Source organism: Buteo buteo, chromosome 10 (genome assembly GCF_964188355.1).
Source record: "Buteo buteo chromosome 10, bButBut1.hap1.1, whole genome shotgun sequence".
In the NCBI taxonomy this organism is placed as follows: Eukaryota; Metazoa; Chordata; class Aves; order Accipitriformes; family Accipitridae; genus Buteo; species Buteo buteo.
Window position 1 is genome coordinate 9,714,461 of NC_134180.1, and position 17,301 is coordinate 9,731,761.

The window sequence follows — 17,301 nt, forward strand, 5'->3', positions numbered from 1 at the left end:
CATTTTCAGCATCAGACTGTAACTGCTATAATTTACTAATCTTTGCTTGTTTTGGATGAAAAAAAAAAAAACAAAGTAAAAGCATTCTGATGCAGTAGTAGCAGCCCAAATTTTTGTTTGGAAGCAATGAAAACACCTGTAACAGGCAAAATCTGACCTGCTGCTTCCTGTTCCTGCATGGAGTTTGGAGTACCTGCACGTAATCAGGAGTCAACTGAATGTGAAGAGGCAGTGGCACAGCTGTTCTCTGCTCTGTGAAGCTGGTATGCCACTTTTGACAGTAGACGCACATCTGTTAGCCATGGAGATGAGCCATTTCCAATGTGGTTTAGTTTCTTCTTCACTCTTGCTGCTAGCAGGTTGTCTGATAATCGTGCCTAATCTTTTCTTTCAGAGCTTTGTCTAAAACCTGGAAAGAAATGATCATACTACATTTATTTTCAGCAATTGTTTGCTAGGAAATCTTTAAAATAGCAGATGACCTAAAGGATACTGAGGTGTGATCCATTGTCTTTACATTCATGAAGCTGCAGGAATCTCCTTGCTGTACTTATCGTGAACCCAGAAGTCTACAATCCACAATGACAATTGCCGTTCTGGATGCTTTGCAGTTAGGTCTTACTATGTTGGCATGGGTCTTACTGTGTTTTGTGTTGTAAGTTGTTTTGTCCCTTTTCCCAAGAATAGCTGTTATTAGGAGGTCAGACTACACTTTTCCATGCTTGCCTTCATTCTCCTCTTGATGCAGTCTTCCTTCGTCATCTTCTACCTTTTAGCGCATCTTTTGTTTCTTGTTCGTTCTTGTGAGTCATTCCTTTCAGTCTGAAGTTCCAGGCAGTGGAAAGGTAATTGCTTGGACCAGCTCAGCTCTATTTGCATATTTCAGAGACATCACCTGTCCTTCAAGTCTATTCACTTTTCCTGCAGAACAGAGAATACTTTATGAAGCAATTCTTTTGCATTCTCTATCCTTAAACAGAAATGCTTTGGGCCGTCAACACCTTCCACTGCTTTGGGTCCTTTAGAGATGTGTATGTGTCCCAGCTGCTTCACTTCTTGTAGGTTCACCTGTCTTCTCCCTGCTTTACTGGCAGCAAATGACACGTTGCTTTTGGTGGCTTTTGCTGATGTGTGTGTGAGTTTGGCAACGATAGCCATCTGCTCTCCCTGCCAGCCACCTGCAGCTTATTGCCTATGCGTGCTCATCCCTCTGACCCCTCTGTCAGGCTGTGGCTCTGCAGTACCCGCTGTTGTGGTGCTATCCTGCAGTCTCAGCAGTGGGTTTGGTGATTTAGGGTGGTTCACCTTCACAAGCTGGTTGTCTTGCATCTTTATGCAATAACTTTGTTCTCATGTACATCACTGTCTCTACTGTATAATTGGGCACTTCTAGTACTTGCAGTTTTTGAGACAGTCTTAGTGTCTGTATTTCCATTCCCCCACGTGCTCTAAAATTCTAATCTCTGTCATGTATTTGATATCACAAATCCCCACTGGCTTTAGGTATCCAGATTTTTCAAACCTCAGACTGACATGGGAGTTTGCGTCTGCAGGCGCTGACCATCCGGAGGCAGGAGCGGGACAGCACCTCTTTTGCTCAGCAGCATTATACCTCTTCAGCTGAGTTCATGTTGCAAGGGATGTGGGGGGTGGTGTGTACACGACACTGCAGTGAGGTGGTTAGGAGCTGTTATTGATTGTTTCTTGTAACAAGGCGGTTACATGGCACAGCTTAAACAATAAAAATAAATAATAAAAAAGCATCCAGATTTGCTCATCAGTTTTAGCCTTCCATTTGCTGATTGCAGTTTTGGCATCTCTTGATTCTAAATATTTCCTTTTCCTATTTCTTATATTGCACATTTACCAGTTCCAACCTCAACAGCTTGTCATGGTACTAACTTCAGTGGCATCCTTCCCCAAACACTTAGAGGCCTTCTTTCTATTTGCTTTGACTGCTGAAACTTGCAGGAGGACTTAATTATTTTCTATTTCTATATTAAAAAAAAAATAAATTGGCATTTTAACTTGTTTGACTCGATCTCACCAGTAACGGACTTAGTAAGATTTCTGCTGTGTAATGAGGAAAGTTGCATATTGGGAATCTGAAGAGCAGAGACATATCTCTAAGGCAAAGTGGGAAGCGAGTTCAAGTTCAAAGAAAACAGATATTCACCAAACATCTTTTTAAGCTCCTAAAGGTTTGAAATTCTAGTGCTGATATTTGCAGGGGAGAAAGCTGCCCATGTTTTTTCAACTCCTGTTCTGTGCCTTGTTTGAGTAATAAATCCTACTCTACTTTCTCTGTACTCTGGACCAAGTAGTCCATAGGAGTAAAATACCTCTATTGCTGTGTTGGTGTGGGAGCACCGAGTCATGGTGTTTGGAGTAGCTGGGAGAGGACCCCTGGGGAATAGACAGTCAGTCTCATGAAAAAGGAAACAAACTTCAGAGTGAGTAAAATAGCAAATACACTATCGCTGCAGGCTCAGAGCGGTCTGGTAAGGTGGAAAACCTGCAGGAATAAAGCAAACTGATTTGTCCAGTGGCCAGTGGGTGTTTTTGCAGGAAGTACTGCAGGGGGCAATATTTGATAAGGTGGGTGGCCAGTTACCCTGTGCACAGGGCTGGGCTCTGTCCCCCCTTCTTTCTGTTGAAATAACCTTTGTCTATCACAGTTTAAATGCAACAAACAAGTTGAAACTAAAATGTGGAAAAGAGAATTTGCAATTCAAGGATACAATGAAAAGCAGGAGAAACAATTTCCAGGTTTGCAGGGGAGCTGAGTTTGTATGTATGCTTTTTTGTAGGTTGCACCAGGTGTTACTGAAATATTTTCGCAACTGATTTAAATTGATGAGCCTCATGTATTTAAGTAGGATCTCCAAGGTAACTTAAAATTTCTGTAGTGACTTAAATACAAACTGTGTATCCAATGATGTTAAAACAGGTGTTTGGAAATCCAAACATTAATTTTTCTTAAATTTGGACTCATTGCTCAAATCTGGCCTGTTCATGTCTAGAGCAAGAAGGTTTGCTTGTTTGCAGTTTACAGGTTTTATGTTTGGTCAACTTAAGAATTGCATTAGTGAATGGTAAATCATACTGTAGTTTCAGGCTGAAATCTGTGGATTTCTTGGTTAGCACTGTAGGCCAGTGGAATTTCTGCTGGAAATTAAGAAATGCAGTAGAAAACCTGTGGTCTGTAAACAAAATGAGTGCATGCATCATGTTTTCCTGTGTTGTCTATCAGTCAAACAGATGTCTCCCTTGATAATCTGTCCAAGCAGCCACCGTTTGTCGTTGGGAAAGAGCAGCAGCATGGTGTGGGCAGGATTACAAGGGGGATGGGAAGAGCAAGAAGGGAAAAGACATGTTTGGGTCTCTGCCTGTCACGAGCAGCAGTGTATTCTCCTACCTGCTGTGCAGCTAGTTTGGGTAAATGTCTCAATTTATGGCTTGCTATACTGCGAGGTCAAAAACTTTGAAAATAGTGACTTTATTTCTTTTGTAGTATAAAAGCAATTTAATTGCATCGTGTAAAGTGGGGATTAATCAAATTATGGCTGTGCTCCTTAAAGCTTGCCTTCCTGTTCTGTGCTAATGCAGCACACTGGGGAGAGGAGCCTCCTGTGTTCCTGCAAGCTACGTAGCAGTGCTGCCAGCGACTTTGGTCTTCACTGATCCTGTTTCTTTCTGGGTTCGTATAGATCCTTGTGTGTCAGTTCACCCTTAGCGAATTTCATGTTTGGCTTTTTGTTTTTATACTTAAGAATAAAAATTGTAACAAAATGCAGAAAACAAACTGTACCGTTTGCTATATATGTTTTGAAAGCTCTTATTTCAATGGATGACCACATTGGAAAAAGCAAATTGCTGAGAATTCATAAAGTCTAATGAGGCTCTTCCCCTTTAAAACAAACAAACAAAAACCCCCACAAAACAAACAACAACCAAAACAAACAAACAAACAAAAAAAAACCAAACCAAAAACAACCAGCAAGCCTGTATTTTTTTTTTTTATTCTTTTAACAGAAAAGCAGGCACTAGAAATTAAGACCAAAACAAAAAAACTGATCCACCCCAGGCTTCTGGCTTTGGGGCATGTGAGAATACAATATCCTCTGGGTTTAGGGAAACTACAGAGTTGGGGGTTTTTTGTGAACCACATTGGGGTATGTGATAGTTTAGTATACATCCTGAGAGGGGTTAGATCTTGACACATGGAAGAATTCTTCTGCCCTGCTGCCTTTTGCCAGCTGTGTGAGGGACAGCCTCTAGCATGCAAGTGGAGTTAGTTGTAGATGCAGCCTTCCTGCGGGACGGAGTAATCTGTGCCATGCATGGCTAACAAAAGCTTGCAGTTTATGTACACTTTACTCGTACATGCAAGGCTGCAGGCAGAGTGACCCAACTTATTTTATCCAAGTTGGAAAAATGGCAGTTCATCAGCTGCATGTTAGACCTTGAGTGTTTTGCTTTTGGAGTAGGCTTTCAGAACCAATTTTTCTTACTAGCAAGGGGATGTTTTCTTGTTCCTGTTGTGTAAGACAGTAAAATATCACACTACAGACATGGACTAAATTTCCCTGTTCTTCTGCAATAAAGGTGGATAATGTTGCATCCTTTGCTTCTCTGTACCTTCTCATGAGGAAAGTGTGCTGATGCTTTAAGTACTTGATATAGGTCCTACTCATAAACAAAGCTGTCCATAGGTTATTTGCTACCTTTCTGTCCCTGTCTTCGCGCATGTAACTGTTTATCAATTTTATTCCATGCAAGATAGCTCAACTCTGGTACACCAAGTAGGAGGTAGTATGCTGCTTACCTGCTTTGTTGTATAGACTCTTATGCTCTGAGCAGCAAATCAAATTCAGTTTCCTATTTATACTTTTTTAAAAGCAGCACAGGCTCATGGACTGTTCAAGTCCTCACTCGGTACTGTGAAGATAACACTGCCATCCCTTGGCTGTTGTTTAAATGAGGGAGTGGATTAATAAACTAGTATGTGTAACTTCTGTTCATAATGATAACAGCATAGATGGGAGCTGGCGGCTGTTTGTTGTGAACCCGTGGCCTGAGGATGTTCTAGCAAGTAACTCGCATGCCAGGCATTGGGGTGCTGTGCTGGTGGGGCTGTCAGCCGTGGTGGTCTGGGATTTTGCCTGTGGACAAGCTTGATAGATTTTAGGGCTTTTTCTCTTCTGCAGCTTCATTTTATTGTAGAGCACAAAACTAAATACCAGCTCCAGAGTGAGATTTTTAGTTTTTTGGAATTGTGGTTCTGGCAAGCTGTGCAGAAGTGAAAAAGTTAAAATGAACAAGTGTCTCATAGTAGAAATATAAACAGCTGGAATATGTGTCAGCTTCCTACCCCCTGGGAGTCTGTTGGATTGTTCTCTTTGATTTTACATCTCTGCAGAAATTTATGGTCTTAGCTCCTTTTATTTATGACATTGCAATCCTCATTCAAGCGATTGATTGAAATACAACAGTGCCAAGCTGCAAGCCTGTATTTTAGAAAGGTTGAAGTTTAGAAAGCAAACCAGCAATGCAAACAGTCGCATACTGAAAGCTGCAGTGGAATCCTGTACAGAGGTTGCCCATGTTTCTATGTTACTAAACTTTAAAGAATTATCATGACAAGAATTTATACCTCTTCTCTCTCCTTTTAAGCTGCCTGGTCTTGCTAAAAACATACTGTATGTTAAATACGTAATCTTACTAGCCCTGCAAGGGATAGCTTTTGCTTGCAATGATGCCCCTATTTTTCCAGCTTAGATCCAGCAGTGCTGATGCACTGTGTTGTTAGAGTACTGCGGGCAGCATAATATGTTCTCTCACAGCTACTTGAATGTAACAGTAGTTGTTTTCTGGAATTGCAAGCAAGAAATTGGGGGGCTTGTCATTTTTGGCTGCCAATGCAGTGATTTTTGGTTAAACACTTAAGTAAAGATGTAATATTTTTCCTTTTGAATATGTCAATGAGTTAATTTTCATCAGCTTGCACTAATTCAAAAAGATATCTTGTACTATCTGGAATGTATTCAGAAAAAAGAATAGTTGGAGATGTAGCGCTGCCTGGCTGATGCTGAGTCTGCTGCTGCAGCGTAGTGATGTGTGCAGCATCCCAGTGTCATGATTCCTGCCTTACTGGTGGATTAATACACTGCATGCTAGCCAGATATACCAGAGGCAACTGAAAATAAAAATCAAATAAATTTAAATATGTATCAAACTACTGGCATTCAATGATGACAAGATGTAACAGAATGAGGCAAGGTACTTTACGATGTAACTTTCTGTGCAGCAGGGGCTTGCTTGCTTCTTTCTTTTCCCCTTAAGAGATGTCCAGAAGTAACAGGTTTTGCTGTGCACTGCAGCCATACAGGTAGCAGTCCCACAGCACCTGGTTATTCTGTGATCCCACAGCTGTAGGATTGGAGGCATGGGACACAGCTGAGCTCTGGGATCTTCAAACTTCACTTGAGCAAGTGCTCTCCTAGCTGAGAGAGCATCTCAATATCAGAGGAGGACCACCACATCAGGTTTAAGTTGCTGCTGATCCTCTGCTGAAGGTTGTTGCTGCTATGGTTGAATTGACAGAAAATGGATGGGTGCTGATACTTCCAGGGAAAGCCCAAGATCTTGGCTTAAATTGAGATGGCAAGGTTGAATTTGTTAGGTTAAGGTGTCAGACCACAAGCTGAAGTGGCTGAGATGCAACCAGGTATTGCCCTCTGCCATTTCTGCCTTGAGGTGGCAGTTTCTGGCAAGGCAAGGAAGGGTTTTAAATGCCATGTGCAGGTTTCATTTTTTGCAGATTTTTAGCAGCAATACTGCTTTGCCTGAGCAACAAAAATACAGATAACGAAAGTGTTGAAAAGCTTGTTTTTATGAAGCAGCTGTGTGAGGCTGGAAGCAGAAAAGAGCAGTGTTGTGGCATTTGAAGTGACTCTACCAGCAATCAAAACTTTCCTGTTAGGTTCATTTCTGTAGTGAAACTCCACTGGCTAAAACAAATTAGAAAATGAAGGTTTTGGTAGCGCTGGGCAACATTACAAAATTGGGATCTGGGGAGATTGCAGCATGGCCTGAGAGAGGAGAGGTGTTGAACCAAGCAGGATGCTGTCACGGGCTATAGAGGCAGGGGAGGTAAGCAGGCAGTGAGATGCAGTTAGGAGCTTGGGGCAGAGGCAGAAAATGGAGCAGGCTGAACATCAGCCTGATGTAACAGGAGGTTTGGAAAGGGAGGAAAACCAAATAGGAAGTTGCAAGGGGAAGTGGGGAGGACCAGGAGGGTAAGAGGTGCTTTCTCTGCTAAGTCTTAGCTTCCTGCTGGCCAGGTTGCTTCCCAAGCAGCAGGGAGCCTCCTTGACATATGTAGACCCCAGTATATTCCTAGGGTGCCCAGAAAGCTAGAAGAGCCTGATTTAGTGCACCCAAGTCTTATTGCTCTGGATAGCAAAGTGAAGTGGTGAGTGAGGGTGGGAGGAGCAGCGTCAGTCTCCTCTGCTTGTGGCATGAGGTGGGCTTTGAATTGCTCTGCAGCTCGCTGGGGAGCTTGTGGTAGCTTCTCATGAAACTCTTGTGCCTCTTTTGGCCAGCAACCCACCAAGCTGTGCTAGCAGCTTGACTGTTTTAAATGGGGAAGGGTGCAACCCCTAATTAAAAAATCTAATTTTTCAAAGTAATTGAAGCTGTTGCAGAGCTTTCAACTTGCTGTGTCAGAGGCTGTTAAAAAAAAATAATTCAAGAACTTGGGTAGAAATTATGGGTTTATCTTACTGTGGAGTATGTAATGCCTTGATTTTCAGATGTGGAGCTGTAGACACTTACGTGATGGTATTCAGACACAGGAAGGGTCCATGTACCCAGCTGCTTCACGTGGCTGTGTAAAGGCTGGTTTAAATGAGAGAATGTGTTAATTAAAAATAGCATATGCTTTTAGTTAGGAGAAAATAGTTGTAGTTGTTTTGTGTATAACATAAGCTATAGCATAATTAAGCTGTTTCTTTAATGAAAATACAGCTTTTCGTGTTAGAAAAAGGTTAAGTGGTTATGTTTAGCTTGCTCTTTACACAAAGTATCAAGGCGGTATTGAGTGTAATTGCTGGAGATTAAGATTTTGTTTGGATGTTAGCTAACATATTGGTTAATGTCTTGTAAATGCCATTTGTCTCTTAGAGTGGAAAAAGAGTTATCCTTTAAAAGAGCATGTATTGTCTAGTACTTAGATACTTTGGCACTCTTGTACCCAATTACTTCTATTGTAAGAAAAGATGGCATTCCTTAAATGTGTCTAGAGCATTCTATATGTATTTTGAGCTGAACTAACCACCACAAAGGCATGTAAAGGCTTGGACGCAGTGTCAATGCACAGTACTAAAGGCTGTTCAGCAGGCAGCTGCCTCCAGATTCCGCTGCATCCTTCTGGCTGCGAACAGTTATACTGTAACTTCAGAAACCCTCTGTTCCTGCTGGGATGCTCTGATCCTTCCCTTGCCTGAGTCTGTGGGGACAGGGGCTGGTGAAGATCTCTTCATTCTGCCATTTCTCTGTCTGCAGAGCTCATAAATCCACCCTCTGCCTTCACAACCCGGGTCTGTTGGAGGAAACAAATTTCAGCAGCTCTGGTCAAGCAGCCTTGGAGCCGTTCCTTTTGCGAATGGGGAAATTGGCCCTGCTGCTGCTGTGATGCTGTCTGGCCCAGTGTCGCTCCAGCAAGTAGAGGATGAATATGTCAACAGGCAGGCCAGGGGTGGGGGCTGATGTCCTTTTATTTCTCAAAGTTAGGGTTACCTTCAACTTTCAAGCTTCAGAGCATATGTTTCATCCCAAGCTATGTAGCCTTTTGGTATTTCCAGTTTGGCTCACAATATATTTTTTGCTCATACAAATGTCTGTGTAAATCTATATAAATGAGTATCGTGTATTAGATTGACAAAACCCAGCAATTTATATATAGCTTGGTCCCCGCTGCCTGGGCATCTGTGGATTTTCATATGGGTGATGTGCCAGAAGTGATTGATTGCTTCCAGGACTGACGATGCAATGCTCTGTGTTCCTCATGTGAAAGCTCCTGATTTCTGCAAGCTGCCTCGTGTGGGAAGGGTGCAAACAGGCCACTCGCTTCGCCTTTTGGTCTGCAGACGTTGGGAGTCTGCAAGTTACTGCAGCGTCCGTGAAAAGGACATGAGGAAAGGAGAGTCTGCTGGTGGTCTTGTGCTTGTCACCTCCATATCTGTTTTTCCATTTAAAAAAAAAAAAACCTCCACAAATCAAAAACTGTTGGAAGCCACTGCATTAGGTTTTTTGATTGAACATATTATTTCATTCCATGCATATGTTAAAATGTATACAGTGAGTTATGAAATCACAGCTACTAGCAAACATTAAACTTGCTCAACATTGTTAAGCATTTTACATTTATATCCTCTCCCCTGACTGTCTTTAGTAATAATTTCCAACTGTGATTATGGTGCAGTTGTTAATTAACTCGTTATAGGTTAAATGAGTAGTCTGCAAGGCCTTGTTTTAGATCACAGCACTGTTTAACTATGACATTAATTATACTATGTTTGTTTTTATTTTTTTAATGTAATCTGGAAAATATTTTCCCTGTCTTAAATTGTGGTTTTTAGAGAAAATTCTGTGATGAGATATAAAGAACCAGAAAACCTTTTTTATGTAGCCATTAATGGAATACTAACTAAATTGTCCCTGCAATACTTAAAACAAAAAAACAACCCCATATTATCCTGCAGAGTGTACTGCCATTTTTTATAGGACAGTTTGCTCAAGTGGTACAGATCCTCAGTGGTCTCTTGAAAATGCTCCAGGTGCTGAGTCATGTGCATGCTCTCGCTGAGCTGCTGCAGGGAGCCAAGAAGGATTGTTGAGAGAGGAATATTAAAATAGTCTGTTTATGACGGCCATTAATACAGCTGGTGCGGAGGGTACAGCAGCCTTTCGTGAAAGGTGGCTTTACAGCAGAGTGTAACAGGGAGGCTTCCCTCAGCTGGAATGTATTTTTATCTTGTTTGGATATAACTGGTCTCTGCTAGTCTGTAAAGAGTGGTGAGAAATGCTGAGCTCATACATTTTAGTGGGGAAGAGAAGATTTTTAATACTGTTCAAGTGTTTAATGTAGTGCCTAATTTTATAGATGTTAAAATTGTTTTTCCTTTAGTAGCATCACCTCTGAAGGGTTAATATTTACCTTCCCTGTCACTGCAGGTAGCCTGAAGTTCAGCTGAGCTGTAAAGTCACAAAGATACAGGTGGAAAATACCTTTGGAAGAGGACATTGTCCTCATTTCATGCTTCATTAGCTGCCCTGCCAGAGGACCCTCCCGCATTGTTATGGGGTCAGGAGCCTCCTGCAGTGTTGGGGGAGAGGGAACATCTCCTCCTTGTCTAAGGGCTCTCATCTTCAGACCACCTGCATTTGGGGTGGAGAGCACCCTCCTCCCTTTGGCTCTCCTGGCACTGGCCTTAACTAGCAAAGGAAAAGACGGCAGCAATTATGGCACACACAATTAACGAGCTTCTAATCTCCAGCCTTGCATGTAATTGCTGCTGTCAAATACAATTAGTGTCTGCCCAAGTTCCCTTCCCAGGGGGATGGCCAGGCAGTGGCACAGAGGCAGAGGAGGGGGGCAAGTGTCTGAAATTTTAGGAGAGTTTATGTTTTCTTGTTGCCTCCCTAATGATCCTCACTCCTCAAATTGTGTCCAGAAATGTTAATCCAGAGCATTAAGGGGACATGGTGGCCAGCAAAGCAGGCCTTGAGGTCTACTGTTGGGTTAAGTCTATGAAGTGTCTTCTATAAAATTTGTCACCTGAGACTATGCCAGCTTAATTACAATTCAATCAGCACACTTCAGGGATTTACTTGTACTGGGGTTACAGGATGTTGCCTGTCCTGTCATGGCAGCTGAGACTGGAATTGCTGATCACCTCCCAGGTATAGTTTGGGGAGGTGGGATGTGGGCCAGAGTTTCTCCTGCCCCTGCCAAGCAGACCTCTGTGAATATCCAGCACTTGCAGCTCCTCCAGGCTTAGCGGTTCAGGACCCTCAGTAGCACCCTGAAGCCCTGCAGGCACCCTGCCAGGCCAAGGCAGATTTCGGTTGCTTCTTTGGTGGCTGCTGAAGGCTGCCATGTTCCTGTCAGAGCATTTCACTGTTCTGCTGCCGTGTATGCACCCTTCTGCAAACTGGTACAGAGCAAGGTAGTGTGTGTCCCTGGTCCCAGCGCTGGGTTCTGCACAGGGCTGTGCAAGTAGCCTCTGAACATCACCTGAGATAACTTCTTCCATGCACTGCAGTGGTTCGGGTGTGAGATCCTGATGCATAGCTCTCATCGAAGTTGTCTCACTTTTCTGTTTCAAAGATGTGTGACAATGAACTTGTCTTGGCCGTTTTAAAGCATTAGCCAATGTAACTTTGAAGATAAGTATTTTGAGGAGATGAACCTTTTTGCTAATGGCTTTCTCTTTTTCTTAAATATGTATTTATGTGAAGCTACTTAAAATGTTTTGGGTGTGGAGAAAAGCCACAGTGAGATGTGAGGGAACTGGGGCATTGATAGACGTTCTGTGCTACACAGCCATGCCAAACAGCTACTGCTGCTGTGTGTGCTTGGTGTCTAGACATGCAAAACTAGCCAGACAGAGTTCTCGTTTTGCTCTTGATGCAAAGATGCTCCTCTCCCCCAAAACTGGGATGCCCTACATTTAACTCATGCCTAGGATCTAGCTCTTCTGTTGACTCCAAGTTAAGGTTGTTGGGTTTGTGGGGTTTTTTTAAAGCTTTACTGAAACTTGTGCTATTCCTGCTGTTTTGTAGTATCTTTATAGGACTTCTCTGTACCTTTCCTTCTGTCCGATTGAGTCCTTTGCCCTACTTACAAAATAGCTGTGTACCATTTGGTCCAGTTCAGTCGCAGCTAATCACCAATGGTAAGTTCACCTGCATCTCTATAATGAGTTCTGCTACATGAGTTTGAAGTGAGTCATTGGAAGGGTCCTTGGAAGTGCCATCTTGTTAAGTCTGTCATAGGCTGTTTTGTGTAGATTGGAACAACACTTGGGCTCGAAGATGAAAAATAATAAATCCCTGTCCTGTCTTCAGGGATATAGCAAGAGGTTGGCCCACCAAACAGACCCCTGACAGGAAACTACCAATCTTCCTCTTAGATGATAATTTTCATCCTGCTTCCCAAAGAAGAGAAATGGATCATGCTATGGTCATGGGAGACTTTTAAGACCAAAAGAGAAGGTGAACCCAAAACCCTCACAAAGAAAATGTTTGTGTCTAATTGTTTTCTGTTTCCATAATGCTTAGTATGATAAAACTACCTTCTCTTTCTCCTTTTTTCAATCGTGATTAGACTTTAATGTTGTTAAAGCTTATAAGTGAGTTTGAGTTACTGTCTCGTTGAAGAGAATATGGAGCTGAAATCATCAGTGAGGCATTGGACAGGGGTTTTTAATGTGTCTGTCATTATATGTTAACCTCTGAACTGGGACACGATGTCTGTTTTATGGCTGACAACAGTTTAAAGGTATACAACTTGACATTGTGGATAAAGGAAGAAGGGGGAGTGGAGAAAAAAATGAATTAATGATGTTAGCAAATATTAGTCCCTGTATTTCCATTTTGTTCAGAAAGTGGTTGTCAGGCTTTGAGGCCGTCTGGAGCAGCATTGTCAGTGACAGCCAGTCGAGATGCGATTGTACCTTGAATCGAGCCAGTCTTTTATTGACAAATACAGTGCACTGAGGCAGGGATGAGGATGCTTTGCTGTCTGTTCTGGGAGGAGTGCGGCTTTTCTTCTGGCATTCCTGGTGACATTTGAGAAGGATAGTTCTGGGCTTAGTGGAGTTCCCTGCACCAGTCTGTGAGCACATCGGGAGTCAGGGGAGTTGAAAATGTCTCTTGATGAGTATGTATGCTGCATACTGAATCACATATTTGCCTGTGATTTATGCTAGCTTTGGTAACCAGATCCACCTACCAAAGTTAACTGTCAAGAGTAATAGTGACTTTGATATCAGCCTTAATTTTACATGAGCAACAAAGAATCAATGGGCAAGAATTAGGGCAAAACACAAGAAATTCCAGTGCCTCTTAAGGCATCTCTTAGATTTCTTTATCATCTCTTCCCAGATCTCTTACATGGCACTGCCTGTGCTTTGGCACTTGAGTGCAATCTTCCAAGGTTTCTTCCCATGCTGTCACAAATTCCCCTTTATTCCCACAGTTTTTAACTGGCAGTTTGAGGGCAAACCCCTCGTGCTCATGCAGCCGACAGTAATTTTGCCTTTTCTACAGCGTCTCTCTTATATGGTCCTGACTGCAAATAATACTGCTGTCAGCTCTCTTGGATTCAGGTTGCAAATTATGAGAGCCTGGGATCATGTTATTTCTTGACTATCATTAGTTACATGTGTATCTGCAGTGCTTTTGGACAGCGCTGCCAGCAGTGAGAGAAATTGAGCTGGCTCAATTGAGAGCCACATAGTTAATTATTAGTACCTTTTTTAACAGAGGAAAGAGAAAATTTGCAGTGTCAGTTTTTAATTTCATTGTGGTTTGCAGAGTAATGTGACTTTAAACTCACTGGTTGTCTGTGTATATGTAGCATTTGTTTATAACTTTCCAGCCCTAAAAGCCCTTTTCTGCTGTAGAAACGTCAAGAGATTTAAGAAAGTGCATCTGCACATTACTGATCCCTTCAGCAAGTATGAGAGACAAATAAAAACACTGCTTCCTGTTAGTACAATAGCTGTGATGTGGTTTGGAAGGAGCAACCGGTTCTGTCCCACCTCTTTCATTACTCAGTTTGGTGCCTCATGCTCAGATATTGCGTGCGAGTCCTTGGCAGACTGGGTAGTATAGATATTGGAAGCAGGCAGATGAGCTTGTGGTATAGGTGAGTTGTCAAGGGTGGCTGGAAAGAAACCAGTTTGAATCTGTGTTGAGGCAGAGTTAATGTTTTTGGGAAGAAGTGTTCCTCATAGCCTGGACAGATTGCCCTTGGGAAGTCTAGTGGTGATGAATGGTGGAGCCACAATGCTGTCTTTCATGGCTTTGCAGAGTAGAGGAGCACATTAAATCCTGAGAGGATAGCCAAGACTTTTCCTGTACGTTTTTCATAAGCTTGTTCTACGTACTAAGGACTGTGATGAAATAAGCTTGGTTCAACATTCATAAATTGAATATTGAGTTACCTATTTCTGTGTGAAAGACATGAGATAAAAGCTACTTGGACAAAGTAACCTGTATATGGATTAAGAGTCAGAGAAGTTTCTGCCTGAGGATTTTTGGGAAAGCCTTTGTTGCTAAGTTTCCCGATGACCTTATGTGTACTCAATCAACATGACTGATCTTTGGTAGAAGTGCACTGGTTGAATAAAGAAGGTGAACTTTATCCAAGAAACCTGTTTTACAATTTCTGCCTTTGGAAAGATGAAACGTATTTTCTCAAGTGTTGTTTCTGACTTTGAAAAAAAGCAGTAACCAAAAACTGTAGTGGGAAGAGATGAAACAATATAGATTAAAAATATTTTATAGTTTCTGATACTGGTTGAATGACCACTATCCCTCAACATCGAAGAAGACAGACTAGTTGTGAGTATAGCTTCATTCTATAGAAATAACTCTTGCATGTACTAGCAGATGATCTGAAATTAATTTCCTTTATAAGTGGTGTGGAAATAATTGATGGACAGTAAGGTTCTCTGCTAAATAATTTTTTAAGAGGGGCATTGCACTGTAAAGACTCTGAAGCCCTTTCCCTTCAGGAAAGGAGAACTTTGTGTCATCTTTTACTCTAAATTAGAGCAAGCTACTTGCTATAGAAAAGTTTTCAAAGTCAATTTCCTTTCCATTTTATTCTTATAAAGAAGTATGCCTGTGATATCTGCAAACCCAAATATTATGGCTTTGGGTTGGTATAGGAGAGCTGAAAGGTGGAACTGGTTGGCTCAAACTGCGCAGAATGTAAAAGTAAATGTATTATGGGGAAACAGTAAATTGATTTAAAACAAAAGCGACTTAGGGAGCAGGAAGAAAAACAAATGTAAGCATGTTTTATTAAAAAAAAAAAAAATTCAACATCTTTCCAGGTACAACTCTGATGAGGCAGCAATGCTTTTTGGTGTAATCAGCAATGTATTGCCGCTACTGAGAGACTGCTAGAGGTTGGGAAGGCTTTCCCTTTGCTTCTGATTTTATTAACCCTGGGTTTGATGATCTCTTGACACCGAAGTCCACAGAATTGTCCACTGACAACAGCATGTTGCAATTAATGGGCTCGTTTTATAAGGAATTACTGCTGCAAATTGCAAACCAGTTTGACTGCTTACCCAAAGACCCAGACACTAGATGCCCAAGACAAGTTAGGGTTTCTGGTGCCTTGTATCCCCTAAAATAGGGTCAGGCTTTCAGATAGCAGGCACTTAGCCGTTTCTGAAAGTCTGGCATCAGTGTAAAGTCAGGCAACTGAAGATCCCAAGCTGCAGGATGTTTTTTTGAAAAGGTAGGCCTGAGGCTCTGTATCGATCAATCATTATTCTAATTGTTCATTTCTATTATGGTGGGAATCATTCAGAATCCTAGAGTTCCTGGGAGTAAATCATTTGGAAATGCTGCCCATTATAAAATTTAATTTTAAATCTATATTAAATAGATTTATAAAGGCAAGTTTTGCAATCTAGTAACATAACATTATGCTACCTCACAGAGGCTCAGCTTTTGGGTCCTAAGGGGCCATGGCTGGGAGTGCAGCAGAGGCGATGCTTTGGCTCATGAGTGGGATGGCGAGGCTGCCAAGCCTACCTTTCGGGTGACCCTTCTGGGCCACCTTCAGAGGAGCATTGATCCGGTTTGTGGAGAGATCCATCCAGCTGTTCTGGATGGAGTAGCGTCATGGGGTACCGTCTGCCATGAAGACGAGGCTTCCAGGGGCCTGATCCCATCTCTGGGGCAAGGGAAGGGGTGGGAGAAGGCGGAGGGGTGGCACAGGTTGGAACAGGATGGGAGCCAGGATGCTGGACCAATCTTTCTTTTTCTTTCAGACGACAGAGAAGAGGGGAAAGGAAAGCAAAACTGCATTTGGAGGCCCAGTTGTGAGCTCATTATATCAAGAAGAAACAATCAGGTGATTATCTCTGCTGGACTTCAGTTAAAACCAGTATTTTTCTAATGTCATTTTGTTAAGCTTTTTTTTAATATTGCACAAGTGTGGTGGCAACTACAACAGGATAATAAATGACAGGAAAGAACTTTTCAGGTCCATAATGATTTAAATCAATAACTGCCTGTATCATTGCCAGGTAGTAACCTTTCCCTAGCACAATATGTGGGGGAAGGGCAAGGCTTCCCATTTTTCAGTTATATGACTAAAAAAAGGTAATATTGGATATTTTTAATAGAAAGCTATTCAGACACTACCTTTTTCAAATAGTTATTTCTTTACCAATAAGTTCATTAAAGATTGTTCAGTGAAGGTTTTAATGTTGGACAATGTTTGCCTTCAGGGAGAGTTTGTACCTTATATCAAATTAATTTTTTCTAGCTTCTGCAGCTAGCATAGCAGAAACACATTTACTGAACTAGAATGGCTGCTATTTAAAAACTGTCAAGGTGCAAGTAGTAAGTGACATTAGCTACTGAATAAGGACAGCTGGTTTTTTTTGTTTGGTTGGTTTTTTACTGTTCCAGACTACTAATCATGGGTATAATATTAACTCCAATACCTACATGATTGCCTGGAGGATCTTTCAGAATACAGCATTGTATTTTTAGTTAAAATGAACAGTCAGGGAAGACTAAATTTTTGAGTAGTGTTTGCTGTCATGTTGCAGTCACCCGTTATGTGTATGTGATCCCATTTGTTTTATTGAATGTCTTGCATCATTCTAGTCCTGGGAAATTAGAAGATAAACACTGGTTTCTCTACACACAGCCTCCCAAGCTTGCTGAGAACTTTCCTGAAGTGTTAAAAATTCTAACACAGCATTTCTTTGACTTGTCAAACTGTTGTGTTTTAACCACAGCCAGCAACTAAGCACCACGCAGCCACTCACTCACTTTCCCCCGCAACCAGTGGGATGGGGGAGAGAACTGGGGAAAAAAAGTAAAACTCGTGGGTTGAAATATGAACATTTCAATAGAACAGAAAGGAAGAAACTAATAATGATAATGGTAACAAAATGACAATAATAGTAATAAAAGAATTGGAATATACAGAACGAGTGATGCACAATGCAATTGCTTACCACTTGCTGACCG

At 41.8% G+C, this 17,301-nt stretch overlaps 1 protein-coding gene across 2 annotated transcripts in view; it reads left to right on the forward strand.

Annotated features, from left to right (window-relative positions):
• Nucleotides 1-17,301, forward strand: part of ACBD6 (acyl-CoA binding domain containing 6) — an 89,706-nt gene that overhangs the window by 10,588 nt on the left and 61,817 nt on the right. For both annotated transcript variants that reach the window (XM_075038534.1, XM_075038535.1), the window contains exon 4: nucleotides 16,086-16,168. In XM_075038534.1, coding sequence (XP_074894635.1) covers nucleotides 16,086-16,168 — 83 coding nt within the window. The remainder of the gene's footprint in view (nucleotides 1-16,085; nucleotides 16,169-17,301) is intronic.